Raw genomic sequence first — 22,861 nt, 5'->3', positions numbered from 1 at the left:
GAGTGACCCAGCAGCAGCAGCAATGTTTTGAATCTCACTTTTGTCATATGTGTCCTATTGACATCTCCTAAATGCTGCATTCAGATCTTTTCTTTGGGGGCTTTGGTTTGGATTTTTAAACCATCATTCCACGTGTTTTCTTTTTCAGTTTGGTTTCGCCTTCCTTCTTAAAATAGACACTCTGTCTTCCCTGTGGTCCTGCTAACTGTCACCCTTCTGTTACCGCTGAGGCCTGGCTCTCTTCCTGAAGGCCCTCTTAGGTCACCAGCTCCTAGAAAGTGGACTCCTACAAGGGCATCTTGGGGCTGCCCTAGAAGGCTCATTTCTAAGAAAAGACAAACTTAAGCTATGTAGTTACTGCAAGGGGAGATTCCTTTACCAGTGAAAACAAGGAATGAAACAAAGACTCTTCCAGAATTGGAAAAGAAGTCTCTTGAAATGCCCACAGTGACTTGATTTCTACCTACTTGGGCCAGCTCTGGGCACTCTGCATACTACCACTATGCCAGGCTTGCTCTTTAGAACTCTTCGGCTTTGAGGTTGCAGAGAGTTAGGTAACTGCCACTCTCAGTAACTGTGGGAGCTAACTACCAGTTTCTAGGAAGGTTAGAAAGAGTTTGTGAGAACCAACCAAAAAGACACAGAAAACTGGGCGTTCTCTGCTCACTCTGTGTCTCTGAGATCCTCACCTTCCAGAAGACCAGTGTCTCTGAGGCCTTTGTTTCTGTCTTTCAAGAACACCAGTAATGTGACCCCTGTGAGAGAACCAGGGCTGGAACAGTCTTTTTTAAAGAAGAGGGAACTCCTATGTTTGAAGAAAAAGCTCTTAGGAGATGATTATATTTTAAAATGGCTGCTGAGTTAAGTAATTTGCTCAAAGGTGCAAGGTTGAGAGGGAGGGATGGGAGGAACCGAGAATTGCTGATTTTACTTCCAGCTTCTGTCCCTTCAACAGGAGGCAGAAGAAATGGCCCTGGGGCTGGTAAATTCACACTGTGTGACTCATCTGTCTGTTAACTCAGCTTGTCTCATTGGGCAAGCCAGTTAGCTGGGAGGGGGCCCAACTAGATTTCAGTACTGTCGCCCGCAGCCCACATGTTCATACTTAATAAATGAGTGTGTAAATGGACTGTGGGGGTCTCTCCCCCTGTTCCCTGACATCCCACAAGCTGAGTGCTCCCTCCTAAGTAAGCTTCTACTTGTTCATGGCTGTTTCTATTCATTCATTGCTTATATAGAACCTCCAAGAAGGACGCGTGGAGAAGGCGATGGCACCCCACTCCAGTACTCTTGACTGGAAAATCCTATGGATGGAGGAGCCTGGTAGGCTGCAGTCCACAGGGTCGCTAAGAGTTGGACACGACTGAGCGACTTCACTTTCACTTTTCACTTTCATGCATTGGAGAAGGAAATGGCAACCCACTCCAGTGTTCTTGCCTGGAGAATCCCAAGGACGGGGGAGCCTGGTGGGCTGCCATCTCTGGGGTCGCACGGAGTCAGACACGACTGAAGCAATTTAGCTGCAGCTGCAGCAGCGAGAAGGAGGCATGGAGAGAGGAGAAAATGTTAAAGGCCACTGGGAATGATTTGTCTTTGACCCCAGTCATCCTCAGGCATGGCTGTCTGTCCCGCCTACAGGCTACTTCTTCCCCATGAGCCTTTCCAGCCCTCCTTCCCAGTCTGGGAGAGGGATAGGATTTCTGTGTCCTTACGCTAAATTCACCTGGCTGGCCCTGTACCTGTCCTATACAAGTCTCAATGGGATGGCATCATTTCAGGTTTTTTTTTTTTTTTAATTCAAGTATAGCTGATTTACCATGTTGTGTTGATTTCTGCTGTATTGCAAAGTGAGTCAGTCATATCTAGACAGACACACCTTCTTTTTCATGTTCTTTTCCAATGTGGTTTATCACAGGGTATTTGAGGAGTCTTAAAACGTTTCTTCTGCCCAGGCCTTTTGCTAAATTTCCTCAATTTTTCCTTCATCTCATTCTTTCTCTCATTTGATTTATCTTCAGAGACTATATATTTTTAAAAACATTTTAATCTTTTAAATTCCTAGCTTTATGCTGAGCAACATATAGTACATCTTTACAATGAACTGGATCTTTCTCCTCTCATTCCAAAGCTCATATAATCTAGAAACATTTTTAATAAATATGTAACCATACTGTTTATTGTTTGTAATCAACATGTCAAGAAATTCTGTCATTCATAGTCAATGTTTCTATTCTTTACAAGGAAGCTATAAGTTTTGTTGCTGTTCAGTCACCAAGTCCTGTCTGACTTTTTGTGGTCCCATGAGCTGTAGCCCATCAGGCTTCTCTGTCCATGGGATTTCTCAGGCAAGAACACTGAAGTGGTTTGCCATTTCCTTCTCCTAGGGATCTTCCTGACCCAGGGATCAAACTCATGTCTCCTGCATTGCAGTCAGATTCTTTATCACTGTGCCACCTGGGAAGTCTGAGATATAAGTTAGGAATAGCTATTTACCTGTAACTGACACTCATAGAAGTTATAGTATAAGGATACCCAGCTAGTAATTGACAGAGATGGGATTGGAATTCAGGTCTACTGACTTCAAACAAGTTATTCTTCCACCCTCAGTGACATTTCCTATGACAACTAATGTGTGTCTTCTTTAAACTCTAGAAACATTTAATGAGCACCTACTATAATAAATCAGGTATGGCTCTCAGTGCTAAACAGTGCATACTTCCAATTTCTATGAATAACTCCCAGTATTAGTTCATTAAATCCTTGAAGTGACTCTATTGTTGCCTACTGGAACTATTATTAGCCCTGTTTTGCAAATGAGGAAGCTTGGGTCCAAGGAGGCTAAGGAACTTTGCTGAGATCATGCTGTTGGAAAGTGCAGAGGCCGCCTGAGCCACAGGGCAGTGATGTTGTGTTTCCTCTAAGATGCACAACAGCTCAGCTTTGTTGGGATCCACACTTTAATAATAACAAAAACAAGGGAAGAAATTAACAAGTGATTTCAGATAAGCGATCAGTGAAGACTGCTGCTGCTGCTGCTAAGTCGCTTCAGTCGTGTCCGACTCTGGGCAACCCCATAGATGGCAGCCCACCAGGCTCCCCCGTCCCTGTGATTCTCCAGGCAAGAACACTGGAGTGGGTTGCCATTTCCTTCTCCAGTGCATGAAAGTGAAAAGTGAAAGTGAAGTTGCTCAGTCGTGTCCGACTCCCAGCGACCCCATGGACTGCAACCTACCAGGCTCCTCCGTCCATGGGATTTTCCAGGCAAGAGTACTGGAGTGGGGTGCCATTGTCTTCTCCGTGAAGACTATGAAACTTTAAAACTTCACAGCGTAGTGAAAGAGATCTGTGGGAGAGTTGCTGTAAATAAAAGGAAGACCTTTATGATGGGATCCTGTTTGATCTGAGGTATGAATCACCTACACGAGGACCTAGGGGAAGGGAGTTCCAGGAAGAGGGAACAGCACGTGCAGAGGCCCTGAGGTGGGAAGCAGGTCATCTAGGGTTCACAAATCCCGTGATAATGTCTCTCTTGGTTGTTCATTGATGTCCAGTTTGTCCACACTGTGCTGAAATTATAGAATGCCGAAATTTTGGGGAGAAACTTACAGACGATCCAAACCCCTGGTTTTCTAGAAGCAGCAAGAGGGGTCACAGAGCTAGCACCCAGTATGAATGCAGCATGGAGAGAGGGGCAGTGTTCCAAGTCCCTGCTGTCAGGACTTCTGATCCCTGAGCAATGTTAGGCCTGGCTTCAAGGGAGGGCGCTGGGCAACCTGAGGGTGCCAGCTGTGGGGTGCCTCTCAAGTCACCTCTCCTTTCCACCCATCCCAGGCTGAACCAACCTTGGCTGACCTTCCACTGAACCTCAAGTCTACACTGAAAATATATGATCCCAGTCCTCCCTGCCAGAGATGTACTGGCTTCCTGGTTTATTTTTTCTTCCCTTTCATCCCAGAAGGTGATCCATGACATGGGGACACACCAGCTTTTGACCTGGTGCAAACTCATGTATCTCTCGGCACACAAAGGCCCCTCACCTGGCACTAGGCTGATCTTTCCAAGTTCAGCCCTCATGTGGGGCTCGGACCACTGGGCACAGCTGACTCAGTGAATCCTTGAGCCAAGAGAGCTCATGCCTGCTCTTTCTGGCAGTTTATCCTTAATGCTCAGACTTGCTTAGTATTCTTGCCAAATATAGAATTCAGCTCAGTGGCTTGAGGAAGTTGTTGCTATGCCTTTTGTGAACTGAAAACACTGGTTCAGTAAAACAACTCATGGTTTGATGTTGACACTTGATCCTTTCCCCTGCCACTTCCTGAATTCCCTAAGCCACAGCCCTTTGACCCTCAGATCATATGAAAACACATCCTTGTAAAAGCTATTTGTTTGGACGTGGGAGTGTCACCCACAGCTAGCGGAGATGCTCACAGCACTCTTTGCCCAGCGCTTCCCTACGTGATAGTAAGGATGGAACCCACCCTTCACTCACATGACCCTGTCTCACTTCCTGCCTTTCTTCCCCTCCTCTTGTCATGGATGTTTGGAGATGACCTTTTACGAACATGATTTCCAATGGGAATGTTTCACAGTAGAAATATGTTCTCTCTTGAGGCCTGCTCTTGATATTTCTAGAGATTTATTTAATTGGACTCTACTTAAATCCCTCTGGGAAACATACTTTTGCCGTGAAGTTGTGATGTGTTTAATTTGGGGTCTAAGATAAATGCTGGTCCTCAGGGGAGGTGGATCATTAAGCAACAGTTTTCCTTTTGTACAGTGGGCTTGTTTAATGAATAACTTGCCTGGGCTTTCCTCTGTTTGTTTGTTTAGCAGTGCTTCATTAGTTAAACTCCTGCGCTGCAAAGCAAAGAATGCTTTCCCCTCTCTTCAGAGACCTAAGCAAGCATGGAGACTATCTGCTTGAGCTCTTAGGGAAAACATGGCTTTGTGTTTTATAGCTCTCTTCTCCTGTTAACATTCTTCCCTCTCTAGTCTTCCAGCATGATCTCATGGATTTTTTTTTCCCCCTTCTTTAATCCTTCCTGGTGGATTAACCGGTATTGAGCTTTTTAGTGAACAGAGGAGAAGCCCTAACATGGTATCGAGTGGCCTCCATGATACACAGAAAGTCTCCAGCTAAACCTTTCTTCAACCCAGACAGAGGCTGCAGGAAGGACAGGGGTCAGCACTGATCCACAGGGAGAGTATAACTAATGAGGAGACATGTGTTTTGGGGAAGAAATGGGCTCCTCTACTTGTAGCTGGCTTGTGGCACGAAGGTTCTGGAAGATTCCACAGGCATGCTTTAGGCAGCTTTCCCATCTTGACCTTGGACCACTTCTGGCTTGAATTTGAGATACGGTACCTACTTGAGCTGGCTCCCAGGGGTCAGATTTCAGGCAGTCCACAGCCATGGGTGTGGTACTTCAAAAGTAAGCATTATAATTTATATTTTCAAAAAGTAAGCTATATGGGAATTCAAAGCATTGCTGTGTTTGTCTGCTTGGGCTGCCATGACAAAATACCATAGACTGGGTGCCTTCAAGAACAGACATTTATTTTCTCACAATTTTGGAGGCTAGAAGTCCGAGATCAGGATATAGGATGGTCAGGTGCTGGTGAGGTCTTCCTGGCTTGCAGATGGACACCTTCTTGCTGTGTCCTCAATCTGAGACACACACAGAGGGACAGACCAAGGTATTTGGTGTCTCTTCTTATAAGGTTCTAAGCTCCTTTTTAAGGACCCCGCCTCATTCCTGCATCTAAACCTATTTCTCAAAAGTCCCATCTGCAAATAATATCACATTAGGGATTAGGGCTTCAGGATGAGAATTTGGGTGGAGACAGAGGGAGACACAGTCAGTCCATAGTGGGTACAAAACGTGTATTCTGCAAAAGGAAGGGTATGAATTTTGCCCAGGTTTGGAGTATAGATAAACTGTACCATCTGCCAAATTATTAATAATTTTTTTCTCACTCTTCTCTCTCTTTCCCTTTCAAACTCGTACTGATCACATATTACAGACTTCTAAACATTCAGGAGCTTCCTGATGATTTAGATTAACATCCCAATTGCTTAACGGCTCTCAGGCCCTTTGCAGACTCCTGGGCCTCCTCTGGTCACTCTTGCTCCCTTATTCTGCTTCATCACATTCTGTCCCTTTGAGTCATCGAGGCCTCATGAGTGTCCTGCCTTGGCCTCTAGTTGCGGTCCTCTCTGCCTCAACTGTTCTCCTGAGTCCCCTCCCCTCCATCCGTTTTCCAAACCAATCAATCCCTTTTTATCCCCAGAGAGGCCTGCTCTGAAACCTGATCTAATCGGCCCCCTCTCACAGCACCGGAGACCTGGAGGGCACCTCATGGCCCTCATCGTCATTAATCATTATCTTTTTATTTGTGTTTTATATATTGATCATCCATCTCCTCCCATCGGACCCTGACTGGTGGGGAGGGAGAGAGGAGGGGAGAGGGAAGGGGCATCATGAGCCTGTCACTCAAATCTCATAATGTCTGGGAGGACTTGCTCTCAAATAAAAGTGATTTTCTAAATACTTATTTATATATTTGACTGCGTTGGGTCTTAGTTGATGCTTCCAGGTTCTTAGTTCCCTAACCAGTGATTGAACTTAGGCCCCTTGCACTGGGAGAACAGAGTCTTAACCACTGGACTGTCAGGCAAGTCCCTAAAAAAGATTTTAAAAGTTGTGTTCATCAGGTGTGTCTGTTTAGAAAACCCATAGGCCTGAGCTATGTGTTCGAGATGTGCCTTTCTCTAGGAACTGGTTGGCCTGGGATGAAATAGGTAAAGTTTAGATGTGGATGGACCAGAAGGAAATCTGAACTTTCAATGTTTTCAGGAACAGGAGGATTGAACTTGGCTGTCTTTCTATCAGCCCCTTTATATACTCAATCTGTAGTTTGATAGGGACACTTTGTAGCAGAAAGTTGTTCCCTTGATTGATTCCCAAAGCTCTGTCTTGAAAAGAAAAACTATTGCATTAATTTCTTTAATTGGCATTTTTGTGAGTGGATGTGAAGCTCAGTCTCATGGCAGATGAACTCCCAATGAAAATAAGGACCATAATGTGGGACTTTGGACAGACTGGGGGAAGAAGGGTACAAGTAGACCCATAGAGGTCAGCTCTGACCAGTCCAGGCTTGGCCTAAGGGAGCATGGACAACTTCTCTTGCCCCTCAGGCTGAAGAAGTGACTTGGAAAAATCAATTATGCCTAGCCCCTGCCTTCCAGGTTGCTGCTGCTGTTGTTCAGTCCCTAAGTCATGTCCCACTCTTTGCGACCCCATGGACTGTATCCTGCCAGACTTCCCTGTCCTTCACGATCTCCTGGGGTTTGCTCAGATTTATGTCCATTGAGTTGGTGATGCTCTCTAACCATCTCTTCCTCTGTTGCCCTCTTCTCCATTTACCTTCAGTCTTTCCCAGCATCAGGGTCTTTTCCAATGAGTCTGCTCTTCCCATCAGGTGGCCAAAATATTGGAGCTTCAGCTTCAGTTCTTCCAATGAATATTCAGGGTTGATTTCCTTTAGGATTAACTGGCTTGATCTCTCTGCCTTCCAGATGGTGCTTCCTGAAACTTTTAGGAGGCAGAATGCGGAGGGTGATGTAAAGATGGTGTTCTCTACACTAAGGGGCCTCATGATGTGTGTGGTGGGGGGCGGTGGGGGACAGGAGGGAGGCTTGACCACTTTTCCCATCTTCACTTCAACTCTTTAAAAATAGGTTTCAAAAATATTTTGCGGATTCATTGGACATTTAAGCATCAGACATGTTCCAGGTAGAAGCTCCCTTTTGTTTTCTTTCCAAAGTGTTTTGTGAGAGAGGCAGGGGGAGGGTGGCCAGGGAGAAAGATAGGCTAACACAGGCAGGCTGGCAGGACTGGGGGCCAAAGGGTGTTTTTCCTTAAAGTCATAGTGATTTCTGCCAAACCTGAGGGGTTCCTGGCTGTGGGAACTCAGCGATCTTAAGTTTGAAGCCTTCTCTCAGAAAAGTCATCTGCTTATTAAAAGAACACAAAGCTGTTTAATTGTTGTCTTTGTGGAAAATTGTATGACTGTCATCAGCTGTTGCTTCTGGCAGTGCTTTCTGTTCTAATGTAAATAAATGAGGTAACAGATTTAAAGAAACAGGCTGTATTTACATACTTGGAGAGCGAAGTATGCTCTCAAACAATCTGCCCATGTTCTTCAAATACACACAAATTAAACTGCTCTATCCCAAACACTAGTTACTCATTAAAGCCTTAAAGTACGAATGCTAAGAAGGGGCAACACAAGTGCACCACCCTTCAAGGGTAGTAACAAGAAACTGCTTTTTTTGTGTGCAGTTGAGAGTTACTTCAGCAGGCTGAAATTTAATCCCCAGCTTTCTTCTCCACCAATTCTGTAGTGAGGTAACTTTAAAAAAAAATTCATTTTATTGAAATATAGTTGATTTACAATGTTGTGTTCATTTCTGCTGTACACCAAAGTGATTCAGTTCTACCTAGACACAGAGTCTTTTTCATATTCTTTTCCATTATAGTTTATCACAGAGTATTGAATTTACTTCCCTGTGCTATACAGTAGGACTTTGTTATTTATCTATTCTATGCAAAATAGTTTGTATCTGCTGATCCCAAACTCAAAATTCATTCCATGTTCAACTTCATTTTTGTTCCTTTTTGTTTGTTTGGTTTTGTTTTGTTTTGATTTGTTTTTAAAGTAGCTTTGTTGATCTATTATTTAAATACTATAAAATCAGCTCACTTTATGTTTTGTTGATTATAATCGACATTTATTACATTAGTCTCAGGTGTATAACATAGTGATTCAATATTCTTATCCACTGCAAAATGATTGCCGTGCTAAGCCTCATTTCCATCTGTCACCATACAGAGTTATTCAATAGTATTGATATTTCTTGTGCTGTGAATTTCATCCCCATGACTTACATATTTTACAGTTGGAATTTTATACCTCTGCATCCCCTTCACTTTGTCTATCTCCTAACAAACCAAATAAACAAACAAAACAAAACCAAAACAGACTTATTAGATACGGAGAACAAGCTGATTGTGGCCAGAGTGGAGGGAGCAGGGACAGCTTTTGAGCTGAGGATAGGGTGATAAAGTTAGAAGGAGAAACTTTTAAACTTTGACAAAAACATGCCCCTGTCAGCGTTTCTTGGAATGCATACAATTAAAGCTTCATTTTCAGTTTTTATAAATCAAAGATCCTAAGAAATTGGATCTTTCTGACTCTGTTTGCTTTCTTGAGGTAAATATTTAGGCAGGAATTAACAACAAAAAAATTCTTTCCATTAAGGGCAGCATAAAGATTCTGTCAAAGAAGGAAGTGATATATTTTAAAACACAAGAAGTCAGAGCCCCCAAACAAGTTAATAATTAGAAGTATAGAAGTATGTAGAAACAAATATTTAGCTGAAAGCACATTGCATCTTATATAAAGATTTAGGAAAGAGCAAAAATTATTATAGCTCTTGATACATATTATAGCTAAGTATTAGCTGATCCACAGTGCTAGATTTTATAACCTACTGAGTTTTTGTAGTAGAAAGGATGGCAAATAATCTGGAATGTCTATTTCAAGTAAGCATTAATAGTCTAAATTATGATTTTTGTCCAGCAGAAAATTCAATGAAAGGACCATATTATTAACTCAAAATTTGAGAATATTCTGGCATAAATTTTTGAAGACTTTTCTGTTTTTTTTTCCCCTCTCAAAACATCACTAAATATAACTTTGTTAAATTACTATTAAATGTAAAGATAGGGGTAATAGTTATTTTGGAAAGACAGTTTTGTGAGGGACGTTCTTGAAGTAATTTCCACCTATGATTTGTCACTAGGTAAAGTAGACACCCGGAGAAGGCAATGGCACCCCACTCCAGTACTCTTGCCTGGAAAATCCCGTGGACTGAGGAGCCTGGTAGGCTGCAGTCCATGGGGTCGCTAAGAGTCGGACATGACTGAGCGACTTACCTTTCACTTTTCACTTTCATCCATTGGAGAAGGAAATAGCAACCCACTCCAGTTTTCTTGCCTGGAGAATCCCAGGGATGGGGGAGCCTGGTGGGCTGCCATCTATGGGGTCACACAGAGTCGGAAACGACTGAAGTGACTTAGCAGCAGCAAAGTAGACACCAGAGAGATCCTTTTACATATCTTTTAACTTACCTAAATTATTTCCAAAAAGAGATTGATCACCCATCCATGACAGAGAGATTGATCTCTTACCTACAGTTATTGGTATCAAATATATCAACAAATCACCTATCTTCCTATAACATATAGCTAAGTCCTGTGTACAAAAGGATTTAAATCAGGTTATTCCTGCACTCTTTCCCTGATGCCTGGTATATAATAGACTACCTTCTACAGTTGGCTTTGAAAATACATCTGTAGAGAAATTCTATCTCCTATTAGAGAGAACAGACAGTAAAAAAATCCATGAGGCAAGGGACTAACAAATGAACAGATTTATCTTCCCAGAACACAAATATTGCCCAAATAATAAAAATGTGCTCCTTTGAATTCAAGATCCTAATTTTTCTTAAAGAGTTTTAACGTTTATGGTAACTTGTTGCTTATGTTTTTTTCACACATTGGACAGTTCACATGTAAGCAATGAAATGACAGCATTTTAAGGGTCATAGGGATACTCTTCTCTGACTCACAGTCTCCACCGGCAACACGGTTGGATTCAGCCTTCTAAGTTTCTCTCTTCCCCTGGTAACAAAGTCGTTTCTTTTATCCCTTTTGTTCTTACCTTACACCTGGTGACTCAGTACTTTTGACTCATTCTCCCTCTTTAATGCCACCACCCTCAGGAAAGGATATGCCTTCCCTGGAGGCACAACTGATCATAAAACAGTTTAGGTGATACCTTCTGGTATTGAACTTGAAACCATTCCTACCATAAAATCCCCTGTTGCATCTATGACTTATGAAGACAATTTCTTAGAGAATAAGAGGTAGAAGTAATCTTTGTGGATCTAGATTATATGCCTGATATCCTATAATATCCTAATATTCCTCTCTCCTGTTAAGGTGGGTGATTTTCTTCCCTGAAAAGTATGAAACAATCCCCCACCTCCACCCCCACTCCCCCACTCCCCCAATCCCATCTTCTGTCTTTGAGACTTTCAACTCTGGAAGCCTGACGTCAGCTCCGATTTATTCAGGCTTTGTGAGAATAGGATCTTGAGAGTCTGCTCAGATGGACTCCAGTTTCCACAGAGGACCCACAAAATAGTATCCATAAGGACCCATCTTCTAACAATCGCTTTCTCATTTATAGTGGTAATAACTCATGTAGCATCTTATCCATATTAAGGGCTCTATGACATAAACACTTCTGTTAGCTCCACATAATGGGTGTGGAAGTTGAGGTGCAGAGGTGTTAAATAACTCACCAAGGTAACACAGCTAGTTAGAGAAACCATGATTCTCAGCACAAGCAGTCTGGATCCAGAGTCTATGTTCTTAACTACTATCATTAAGCACCACTTTACTTTAAAAAACGAGTTACCCAGTAAGAAAATCTAGATGACAAAAAGTGACAAAGAATATGCTCGCAGCAGGCTTGTAGCAAAGTCCATCTTGCACCCCCTTCCACTTTTCTTTGGATGTTCATGCCATTTGCTGACCTTCAGTGAGCATTTTTATTAGATTTCTGGAAAATGCTCTCTTTTCAACTTAGCGTACAGCCAAAAAGCTGGTGTGTCAAAGTGCTGGCCATCGTTGAAAGATGGAAATGTCTTGCTTATAGATTCTGCATTTGGATGCAGTTTCTTTATTTTGCCACCCAGAGCACTGCTTCTGAATCACATTACCGAGGGCTCTTGTGTTTCTAGGGCTGGAATAGCCAAAACAGCTACAGGAGCTGAAATGCATCTATAGAGAGAGGTTTCCCACTTCAACTAGAATCCACTGCTTCAGTGGTACTCTCACCTCACTGACCTTCTGTTGGAGGAAACGCACCAGTTGCATTTTTACGTGTTTTGTGGGGGTGCTGTGTATTCTTTGTTGTTGCCGTTCAGAATCCACGTGCTGACCATACTCATTTTGGCAGAGAACCTGGTTTTGAGATAAGGTTTGAAATGTTTGCCTCCAGTTCTGTTGCCCATGCCTGGGAAATATTTGCACTGATAACTTCGAGCAGTTCTGTGTCTATAGAGATCGCTCAGCCAGTGGGACTTAGGGGCACAGGAGAGAGAAGGGGAGGGAGGGGAGAAGAGGGATTTTATTGAAAACACTCAATTCTCCTCTGGCAAAACCAGGAATCCAAAGACATGCAGACTTTTCTTGGGAAAGCTAGGACAAAGAAAATGAAATCAGATTTCATTGTTTAGGAAACATAGAATGCTGTTGCTTTCTTTATAATAAAAGTATATTATTTAAACTATAAAATTGCTCAGATACCTTGGTTCCTAGTTCGTTTTCAATAAACTTTTAAAATAAAAACTCTGGAACATTAGCTTATTTATCATTTAGAGTCTTTATATTAAGCAGATTTTTTTCTGGATTATAACCTCATATCTTAAAGCTCTTTTATTCATTCAGTTTGTACTTTATTTTTCCTCCTTTTCTGGCTTCTTTAGATTTTTTTTTTTTTTTTGAGATATCTAGTTTTTTTTTTTTTTTACAAAAATGTAGTTGATTTACAATGTTGTATTAATTCCTGGTGTATAGCAAAGTGATTCAGTTACACCTATATACACATTCTTTTTTAAAATTTTCTTTTCCATTATGGTTTTTCATAGGATATTGAATATAGTCCTCTGTGCTATACAGTAGGAGTTTGTTGTTTATCCATTCCATATATAAAAGTTTACATCTGCTAACCCCAACTTCACACTCTACCCCTCCCCCAAATTCCTCCCCCTTGGCAACTGCCAGTCTGTTCTCTGTCCATGATTTTGTTTCTGTTTCATAGATCGATTTGTTTGTGTCATATTTTATATTCCACATATAAGTGATATCACATGGTATTTGTCTTAGAATTTTTTTTTAGATCTTTAAAATGGTAGTTTTCCAAAGTAATGAAAAAAGTGCTTAATATGTGCTATATATTGTTTCAAAATACTTTATTCTTATAAATCAGTTTAATTCTCAAGACTGTCGATAAGGCAGGTGACCCTGTTTCACCTGCGGGGAAACGAAGAAGCCGAGAGGTAAGGACCTTGTACAAGGTCTCATTGCCAGTGTTTGGCAGCGCTGGGATTCAGTCTGGCCTCAGAGTCACGGCACTGCGTGGAGGGTTCTCACAAACTTCAGAGTCAGCAGATCTGCTGAAGGTGAGGGCAGCAGCAATGATGACATTGTAGTAATGAAATATTACTTATCAAATGCCCGATCATATGTTTACATAGGTATCCTATACCACAATTTGGGTAGGTGATATTATGCCCACTTCACAGATCAGTAAACTGAGGCTTAATGAGGAAAAGAGATTTGTACCAGGTCTTACAGCTCTCATGAGACATAATCACAGTTGCAGTCTGTATTTGACTGTCTCTCACCCTTCTCTTAACCACCATGCGACACTGCTTCCACTTCAGTTGTTAGTTGTCATCTTGTAATGCTCCTATGTTGTCCTAACAAATACAAAGTAATCAAAACTCCTCATGAAGTGACTAGTCTGTTCAGCTTCTGTGGGATGTGGTGAGGTAGGGTGGAGGGAAAGTCTTTGGAAGAGAGAACCACATAAGCCCTCCTCCTTCCCTTCACTTCCAAAGCCCTAAGGGAAGAAAACAGTCCTCCCTACAGACATCTCTCTCAAAGCCACTACTATAAGATTCTACTGGTTCATTTTGCTGTAAGCACCATCCTCAGAGTTCTTTAACTGCAGTATCTTGCTGTGCATGACCCTTAGGGAGAACTGATGCTGACATTGGTCAGCAGACTGGCAGTTGAACAGACTGTTTGTTCATATCCCTCAATGAACGTTTCCTTGTCTAGTTAATGTGTGTGAATTAGAATATTTCCTTTTCTATGCACTCTGCCTCCAAAGATTCGACGAACAGAGTTCCCACATGGCTTAAACATACACATAATTTCGCACGTGAGCACCCCCTGGGATCCGGAGCATTTTGTGTCTGTCTGTCTCCAATTCCCTCTCTTCCCCTCCCCCATGGACTTTTTCCCCCCATTAGGCAAATGGAAGGCTCATGCCACCTGTTAGCATTACGTCATTGGCTCCCCAGAACACAGTTGCACCAAAGGCCTTAAACAAAGTAGTTCTTCTTGTATTGTTTGCACTCAAAGAGCTGATATCATGCCAACTGATGTCATTGTATGTCTTTGTGTAACTGCTATGGCAACTGGGCAGGTGGGGAGTCTCCAGCTGATGTCATTGGGGAAGGAGGTGTAGAGACAGAATTTTAAAAAGCTCTATGTTGCTTTTTTTCTGTGTGTGTGGTTTTCTGGCATGCATTTTTTTCCCCCAAACTAGCTGCTTTTAAGACAAATTACAGCTTGAGTACCCTAAATAAGGACACAGAGAAGTCTCCCTGCCCCCCCCACCTACCCCCTAAAGGCTTCTTTTGAGTTTGTTTTGTTGTTCTGTCCTCTCATCTTATATGGAAAAGTGTAACGACTGTCTTTTTCTTAAGGAAAAAAAAAAAAGTGAACTAGGTTCCCATTACAGAACTGGTGTGGAACTGTTTACTAGGATTTTATGGAGCCAAAGCTGAGCAAACTTCTAAATAACTCTTCAGTCTCTTTCATGGAGCTTGTGTTGGTGACGGTGGGTAATTTCAAATTCTTGTTTAGGTATATTCACTAATGAAGTTTTTACTGATAATCTCCATTTCTTCCGTCTGCTTGAAAAATGATCCCTTTGGATCCAGACAAACTTTTTATTTTAATCATTATTTCATAGCAGAATAAACTAATAAGATGTAAAGGCAGAGTTTAATTCTAGAAATTAATTAAAATGAATTTGTAGCTCTTGTTTTTCTTTTCAAATAGGCTTAGACACAGATGGTCATGATACTACTCCTTTCAAATCATCTTTGAGTCATGGCTGCATCTTAATAAAAATAATGATTTCCCGGGTTTTTACAACTTGTGTGCACTGGCTGTGAGCAGCACTGAGACTTGGTCTTGGGGTACAGCCTGGAGCTTCCTGATGTGGTTGACAGAGATGAGACTTGAAATGGAGAAGGACATAGATTCAGAAACTGGTGAACAGTTCAACTTCCTTTATTTATTTTAACACAACCATATCCTGTTCACACTTATGTTTCCTCTCTTATCTCCTCAAACTATCAAGAGAGAAGTAAGGCATCCGTCTGGAGGAGAGAGGGAGTGGTAAATGTGTTCTGATGACTTTCAGCTTCTAGGCGATCTCCAGCTTCTGCCTGTGTTCAAAGGCAAGGCCAGAGTGTATCTGATGGATAAGAATTAGAGCTCACTGAGTAGGTAATACTGTCAACTCTGATTTCATAGCCCTTACATGTACATTGTGTAATCTGACCTTCATAATAATCCTTTTGGCTTACCCACAAACACATCTAACAAATATTAAAGAAAAAATTTAAGCAATAGACTATAATCCATACATTTCCTAATTTAAACTAGTGCTCTTTTTTGCATGGTTCTTAAGCTTTTGATCATGTGGATGGTGAACATTTTTGAATCAGATTTTTTCATTTAATATTAAATAGAAACATAGTCTTTATTTTCATGGTCCTTTCACAACTCTGAATGGCTACATAATATTGCACTTGGGTGACTGACAACTTTTCTCTTTTCAAAAATGGTTTTGTTTCTTACTTGGCCTTTCTAGAAAACGGATACTGCTATAGTGAACATCTTTATGCATCTAGCTGGATATCTTTGGTCAGATGATTTCCTTAAGATATATATTCCCATAAATGATTTGCATTTGATGAGGGGGAGGTTTGCATACTTTGTATGGATCCCTATATGCTGCTGCTGCTGCTAAGTCGCTTCAGTCGTGTCCAACTCTGTGCGACCCCATAGACAGCAGCCCACCAGGCTCCGCTGTCCCTGGGATTCTCCAGGCAAGAACACTGGAGTGGCTTGCCATTTCCTTCTCCAATGCATGAAAGTGAAAGTGAAGTCGCTTAGTCAAGTCTGACTCTTAGCGACCTCACGGACTGCAGCCTACCAGGCTCCTCCGTCCATGGGAGTTTCCAGGCAAGAGTACTGGAGTGGGGTGCCATTGCCTCCTCTGGATCCCTGTATACCAGATTCCTAATCATACTAAGAGGTATATGCCATTACCCTCATTTTACAGATGGGGAATTTGAGGCCAAGAAAGAGAAATTAACTTATCCAGATCACAGACCCAAGAAGTGGTGGAACTGGGATTATAACCAAGATAATCTGGGTTCTTCTAAGGTCCTTGCTTGTAACCACTCTCTTGTTTGGGAGCAAACTTGGCCTTCTGGGTGAGGTGAGCTTACAAAGGGTGCAAGTCACACACCTCCACTGCCCAGTTAGTTACTGGCAGAAATTCTACACCCGAGGAAGTCATCTGTGCCTTCCTGGGCTCCTAAAGTGCAAGGCTGTATATAGGCCACTGAGCATATGACTCTTAGGGGCAGATCAAATGTGCGGCTAATGAAATTACCTGATGCTTCGTGGAACTCTTTCCAGGGGAACATGCCCCAGTTTGTATAAAAGGCACAATTCCAAAGTACTGCATGCAGCCTCCAAAATTTGTCCTGGGTCTCCCAAGGGACTTTCATTTGTGTTTTGATTTTCTTTCTAAAAATGCAATAAGCAACTACACGCATTCATTCTTCTGACAGCTCTGAAGTTCAAGGGGGGAGTCATTCTCACTTCCTGTGTTTGTGTTCCAGGTGGACTTAGCAGTTTTAAGCAGAACCATGAAAACCTCTGTGATAACTCCCTCCAGCTCCAAGAGTGCCGGGAGGTGGGGGGCGGCGCGTCTGCGGCCTCGAGCATGCTACCTCAATCCATCCCCAGCACCCCCGACATCGAGAACGCGGAGCTGACACCCATCTTGCCCTTCCTGTTCCTTGGCAACGAGCAGGACGCTCAGGACCTGGAGACGATGCAGCGGCTGAACATTGGCTACGTCATCAACGTCACCACCCACCTGCCCCTCTACCACTACGAGAAAGGCCTGTTCAACTACAAGCGGCTGCCGGCCACCGACAGCAACAAGCAGAACCTGCGGCAGTACTTTGAAGAGGCTTTTGAGTTCATCGGTAACTATCTCCCATGGGGAAGTCTCGTCTTCTGGCTTCCTTTTCCCTCCGGCTTTTTTGCTTTGATAGCAGGTCCAAGATTTCTGCCTGAGTTGCAGAAAAGCTCCACGGAAGTGTTTTTGGGCTCCCCCACCTGGTGCAGGGTATTCTCCTAAGTCATAACCCAGCAAGTGTTTTGGAGCCATGGTTATCAAAGTACAGTCATTCAACTGGGTTGGGAATCCATTCAGTGAGACCACCTCATGTCTCCAGTTCCCAGTGAAAAAGTGGCAGGGGTTAGCATTGAGATGTTCTATGACATCATATCAAAAGAATTGGTAGAAAGGAAGAAGTTGGTGGCCAAAACAGGTGCGTGAGTATATGGTCTACTGAGATTTCTTGGCATCTTGTAGGGAGTTAAATATAGCCTGCCCTCTGGTGGGCTTTTCTGGTGTCTCAGACAGTAAAGGATCCACCTGCAATGAGGGAGACCTGGGTTGGGAAGATCCCCTGGAGGATGGCATGGCAACCTACTCCAGTATTCTTGCCTGGAGAATCCCCATGGGCTTCCCGTGAATCCCCAGAGGAGCCTGGCAGGCTACAATCCATGGAGTCGCAAAGAGTTGTACATGACTGAATGACTAAGCATAGCACAGCACCAGATTCACAGGTTCCACCTCTGCAGATTCAGCCAACCACTGATGGAATTTCTGGATATGGAGGGCTGATTGCACTGTGCCATTTTATATAAAGGGACTTGGACATCCGTGGATTTTATCCACAGGAGTAGAGGGATGCAGGAACCGAGGCCCTGCAGGTACTGAGTGCTGGCTGTATTGTAAGTATGACACAGACTTCTAAGCTTATCCATGTCTCCCTTCAGTTCAGTTCAGTCGCTCAGTCGTGTCTGACTCTTTGCGACCCATGAATCGCAGCACGCCAGGCCTCCCTGTCCATCACCAACTCCCGGAGTTCACTCAGACTCACGTCCATCGAGTCAGTGATGCCATCCAGCCATCTCATCTTACCTTGAGTTAATTGCCAATGCTTGAGGTCAAGGTAGCATTTGCTGAAGGATCGTTTCTGAAGGATATTTTTCAGAAACATAGTGCTATAGTGAACATCTTTATGTATCACATCAGTGCAAAGGTGGTGGGGGGAGTGGGGAGTAGTATTCCCCTTCTGTTTGCTTTGTCTCTCCATTCTTAAAAGTTGTGTAGCCAAAGCATGTGAGGTTGAGCGCTCATGAGATGATACTAGATTTCCTTAGTTCATCCAGGCTCATTGAAGTAGGAAAGAGAGAATGGTATAGCCTGTGTAGTTCCCAAGGAGAGAAAATTCTAGCAGCAGCAGGCTTTAATCTCCACAGAGAAGCAACGACCAGCCTAATCCTAATCCTCAACTTTAACTTTTGCTGCTTCTAAGCCTCAAACTGTTGCAAGGCTTAAATGATCACTTGGAGAGGACCTGGCACTCAACAATTTTTTTCTCAAGTGACTCTAGTCTTTCTTACTACAAAAGAGTGACCCAGTCCTTTTCCTAAATATTGTAGCAAGTTGTCACTGGCCTCTGTCTCAGGAAGAATGCACTCAAGTTCAATACTCCTTTGTCAGAAAAAAAAAACCAAAAATTTGGATTTATCAGCCACTGAAGTAGGTAGATTTGCTGTAGAGTTGGCAGCTCTGGTCACTTGGCCCAGGCATTTTCTTGCTGATCTTGCCTGGTTTTGCAGGCCTATGGAATGTTCAATCTGGAAGGAAATTCTGAATGGTCATTGAACTCAGAAAAGTAAAGTGACTTCTCCTAGATTGTAGGAACTTTAGTGTTAGAGAAGGGACCAGAGCCTAATGCTCTTGACTCCAAGGCCAGACACTGGGGCCAGAAGTGTGGGCAGTGTTTACAAGGCTCTATTATTGGGTTGGCCAGAAAATTTGTTTGGATTTTTCTGTAAGTCAAGTGTTACAATAGTTGTAATGCATAATGCTTGTGGATGCAAAGATACCTTAAACTCTTTGTTAATGATATCTGAATCAAATCTTGAGCCCCAAGGGAGAAAAGTTTGCATCCAAGTAGATGAGGAACATCCTGGTTGGCATATAATGTCATGAGTGCAACTTTTTGTCTTAGTTCCAGTTGGGGGAAGTTAAGAAATTGTTTTCTATTTAATGAGTAGCATAAGATGTGCTTAGGGTCTAAGGATTTCAATCAAAGCATCCACATTCCTTATAAATTATTCAGGCTTACCTAGTTTTTTAAAAACAAAACAAAACAAAAATAAATAGCATTAAAGGCTGGAAACAATTCCACATCACACCCTGCACAGGCACAATTTTTAAATTTTCATTGTTATATCATTGAGTAAACTGAAATCTTACAGTCTTGCTTTAAGAAAAATACACCCTGTTTTAGAAACATAATAGCATCCACAGAGAGTTTGATGTAAACTAAGCAGAGTCTAGGTTTAGGATTTAACTATGACAGTTGGTTATTGCTGCGTTGGCTGATATTATTCCTGTATTCCTCTATGCCTGGTTAGTATTACTCCCATTATTCAGATAGGAGGATTGAGCCTCTGAGCAGTTACAGGATTCACGCAAGGTCCTCTATGAGGTGGAACCATGGCCAGACCTAGCCCTTTGTGGCTCATCTTCTTTACCCCCATGCTTTCCACTCTTGGGGTGGAGGCCGTTAAATAGTGTGTGCTAAAAAGAAGAAATTGAAAACAGGAGATGCTTTTGTAAAATACTGTTATCTATAAGAAGTAAGTCAAATCTCTGAATTTTTAAGTTGAAAATTTGCTCAATGATTGTTTTGTTGATCTATAAGTGGGTAACCAGTAGAAGTAGTTTATGTTAAAATCTGGCTCTCCTTTACATACTCCTTTCCCAATCTTCTAATTGGTATATTTTTCAGGGATACTGTCTTTGGGATGACTTTTATTGGGTTGGCCAAAAAATTTGTTTGGGTATTTGTATACTCTAAGAACCCAAACGAACTTTTTGGCCAACCCAATAGTTTAGAAGTGTCACTGAGAATCCATTCAGACAGTGCCCACAAGCTGTTCTCCTGGGTTTTTAATATATCTGAAAACCTTTAAAGTATTATCTTTTTCGATTGCCCTGGATTCTGAGCCAGCACTGGAATTCCTCTGTCATCCATATCATTACCATGTTAGAACATCATGTATGCATGTGAGGGGATTGGACAGTTCAGATGGAGGTGACACTCTTATCTATTTAATACTAGTTCCTGTACAGAGCAGTTCTACAATATAAAAAAAAGAAGTGCTTTTTCTCTATCACAGGTAGGAGAGACATTGTTAATAACACTAGTTTCGATAAATGACACAGTGTGACGATGGGAATTAACATCCTTAATCAGAAGGGTCTGCTTAACCAGTGACTACATTTAGGCTGATTATGTCACAACTCATTCCTCAGTTGACCACCATCACCTGTGAAGTCCACTATTATGGTGAATGACTCTCACCTACTCATCCCTCTAAATGTAAAATAAGCTTCTTATTCAAGCTAATGCTGCTTTTAGCCAGTTCTGGAGGTTGTGCCATAAACAGACACAATTAAGTAGGAAATTATACTTAGTTTCCAAACCATTTTCATGTCATCTTTCTCTATAGAATATGACATCATCAAGTCTAGATAAACGTTAACCTCTCTCCTTCCATCTCTCTGTCCCCTGCCCTGCACCTCTTGCTTTTCTCCCTCATTCCAGAGGAAGCTCACCAGTGTGGGAAGGGGCTACTCATCCACTGTCAGGCGGGCGTGTCCCGCTCTGCCACCATCGTCATCGCCTACTTGATGAAGCACACGCGGATGACCATGACTGATGCATATAAATTTGTCAAAGGCAAACGACCAATTATTTCCCCAAACCTTAACTTCATGGGGCAGTTGCTGGAGTTTGAGGAAGACCTGAACAATGGTGTGACACCACGAATCCTTACACCAAAGCTGATGGGTGTGGAGACAGTTGTGTGACCATAGTCTGGCTGGAAAGGATGACTGTTCTCCATCAGGAGATGAAGAGGAAGGAGTATGGATTCTTTCTTTTCTTTTTTTCTTTTTCTTCTTTTTTTAGATGGGGGTAAAGTTTGTGAATGGAAACAAACTTGTTTAAAAACTTTATTTTTAACCAGTGTGAGAAGAATTTAACTTTTGATGCCGTTGAGATTTACTTCCCACCAACTGACAAAGCAGGGAGTCTAAAGAAGTCATTTTTTTAAGCCAACAATAAAAATATCATAAAACCTGTTTCTTCCCCTTTTCCTTTTAAGCTATTTGTAGAGTTTACGATTAACTAGTCTGTGCAGGTTCATAGACCGAAGACACTATACTTTAAACCAATTAAAAAGAACCCAAAGTAAGTAGAAAAGACATTGAATCATGAAGACCTAGGATCTGCCTGACCTGTCCTTATAGAAAACAAAAACCCAACCAAACCAAGCCCTGCTGTGCTCACTGGTGCAAAGAGAAGACCAGGGCAGCTTAAGTGGTCTAAGAACCCTTCACATTCTTTAAAGAGACAAAGGATACTGTTGATTTTGTGTGTTTCATACTCTGGATTACTTTTCTTCCCTCTCTGTGTTTAAGAGATTTTTTTTTTTCAAATAGCAAGGAACTGACCATTATACCATATGCCTTCAATGGCTTCTTGTGCAATAATATGGTGTTTTGAGTGTGCAAATGAGTTAGAGCTGGCAGCTGAAAAATAGACAAATAGTGCAAAGTTGCCAGCTTGGAGATAGAAAGGAATTTAACAAAACCAGTTACTTTCTTTCCCACCTTTTTCCTTTTTTTTTTCTCTTTGATTTGATTCTGGTTACAGTGCCATAAACCTTGTTACATATGTATATCAGAATGTAAAAAAAAAAGACAAAAATTTATTTAAAAATATTTTTCGCAAAAAATCTTGGTGTGTTTCTGTTGATTGTGTAAAAATTTTATTTTCATTATATAAATGAAAATCATTTGGAAATGTGTCTATTTCCTCTTCTTTTCCTCAATTCAAGTTCAAGCATCTCTTACCTCTTATAAGCTGTCCATGTAACGTAACTGGAAGTAAACACAAATTTTTGATACAGGGATAGAGAGATGAGGGAAAGGAAATATTCTCTGGCCTCAGTGTGAAGCAGAGAGAATTAGCAAGGAAGTGAAAAAGCTCTAGTCGGCCAGGTCATGGTCCCCTCTATTGTCACAGTCCTGCCATCCACTTCTGCCAATGTAATTCCTCTTACAAAGGGGAAACCTCAGGTAATCTCCTTGAAAAAGGTGTGAGGTTTGACACCAGCCTTTGAGCCTTGGTGACCAGGTCACTGCCAGATTGATTGGTTAGAATTCTCTTATCTCCCCAGTGGCTCTTTGATCAATGTCTGTGACCCCTACAGTATGACCCCTACAATATCAATATTGTGGGGGTCTTGATATCCCCCTTCCATTGTCACTTACCCACTTGGCACCTTTGGTAACGTTAATCAGGAAGCATTGCAGGCAGATTCTTTACCTTCTGAGCCGCCAGGGAAGACCTGGTATGCACTGCAACACACTGCTGTTTCCTACTTTTCTGCCAGCAAACTGAATTCAACTTCATAAGTACAGCTTCCCCATCACACTTGGTTAATATATAGTTGGTATTCCA

At 42.1% G+C, this 22,861-nt stretch overlaps 1 protein-coding gene across 2 annotated transcripts in view; it reads left to right on the top strand.

Annotated features, from left to right (window-relative positions):
• Positions 1–22,201, top strand: part of DUSP10 (dual specificity phosphatase 10) — a 41,174-nt gene extending 18,973 nt beyond the window's left edge. Inside the window, exons 3-4 of one of the 2 annotated variants that reach the window (XM_027564488.1) lie at positions 16,856–17,227; positions 20,939–22,201. In XM_027564488.1, coding sequence (XP_027420289.1) covers positions 16,856–17,227; positions 20,939–21,204 — 638 coding nt within the window. In that variant the 3' untranslated portion in view covers positions 21,205–22,201. The remainder of the gene's footprint in view (positions 1–16,855; positions 17,228–20,938) is intronic. The other variant, XM_027564489.1, reaches the window with a different exon arrangement.
• The last annotated feature ends 660 nt before the right edge of the window (positions 22,202–22,861 follow it).

This window comes from Bos indicus x Bos taurus, chromosome 16, assembly GCF_003369695.1.
Source record: "Bos indicus x Bos taurus breed Angus x Brahman F1 hybrid chromosome 16, Bos_hybrid_MaternalHap_v2.0, whole genome shotgun sequence".
In the NCBI taxonomy this organism is placed as follows: domain Eukaryota; kingdom Metazoa; phylum Chordata; class Mammalia; order Artiodactyla; family Bovidae; genus Bos; species Bos indicus x Bos taurus.
The sequence above is the reverse complement of the archived record's forward strand: the minus strand, read 5'-3'. Positions and strand labels throughout refer to the sequence as shown.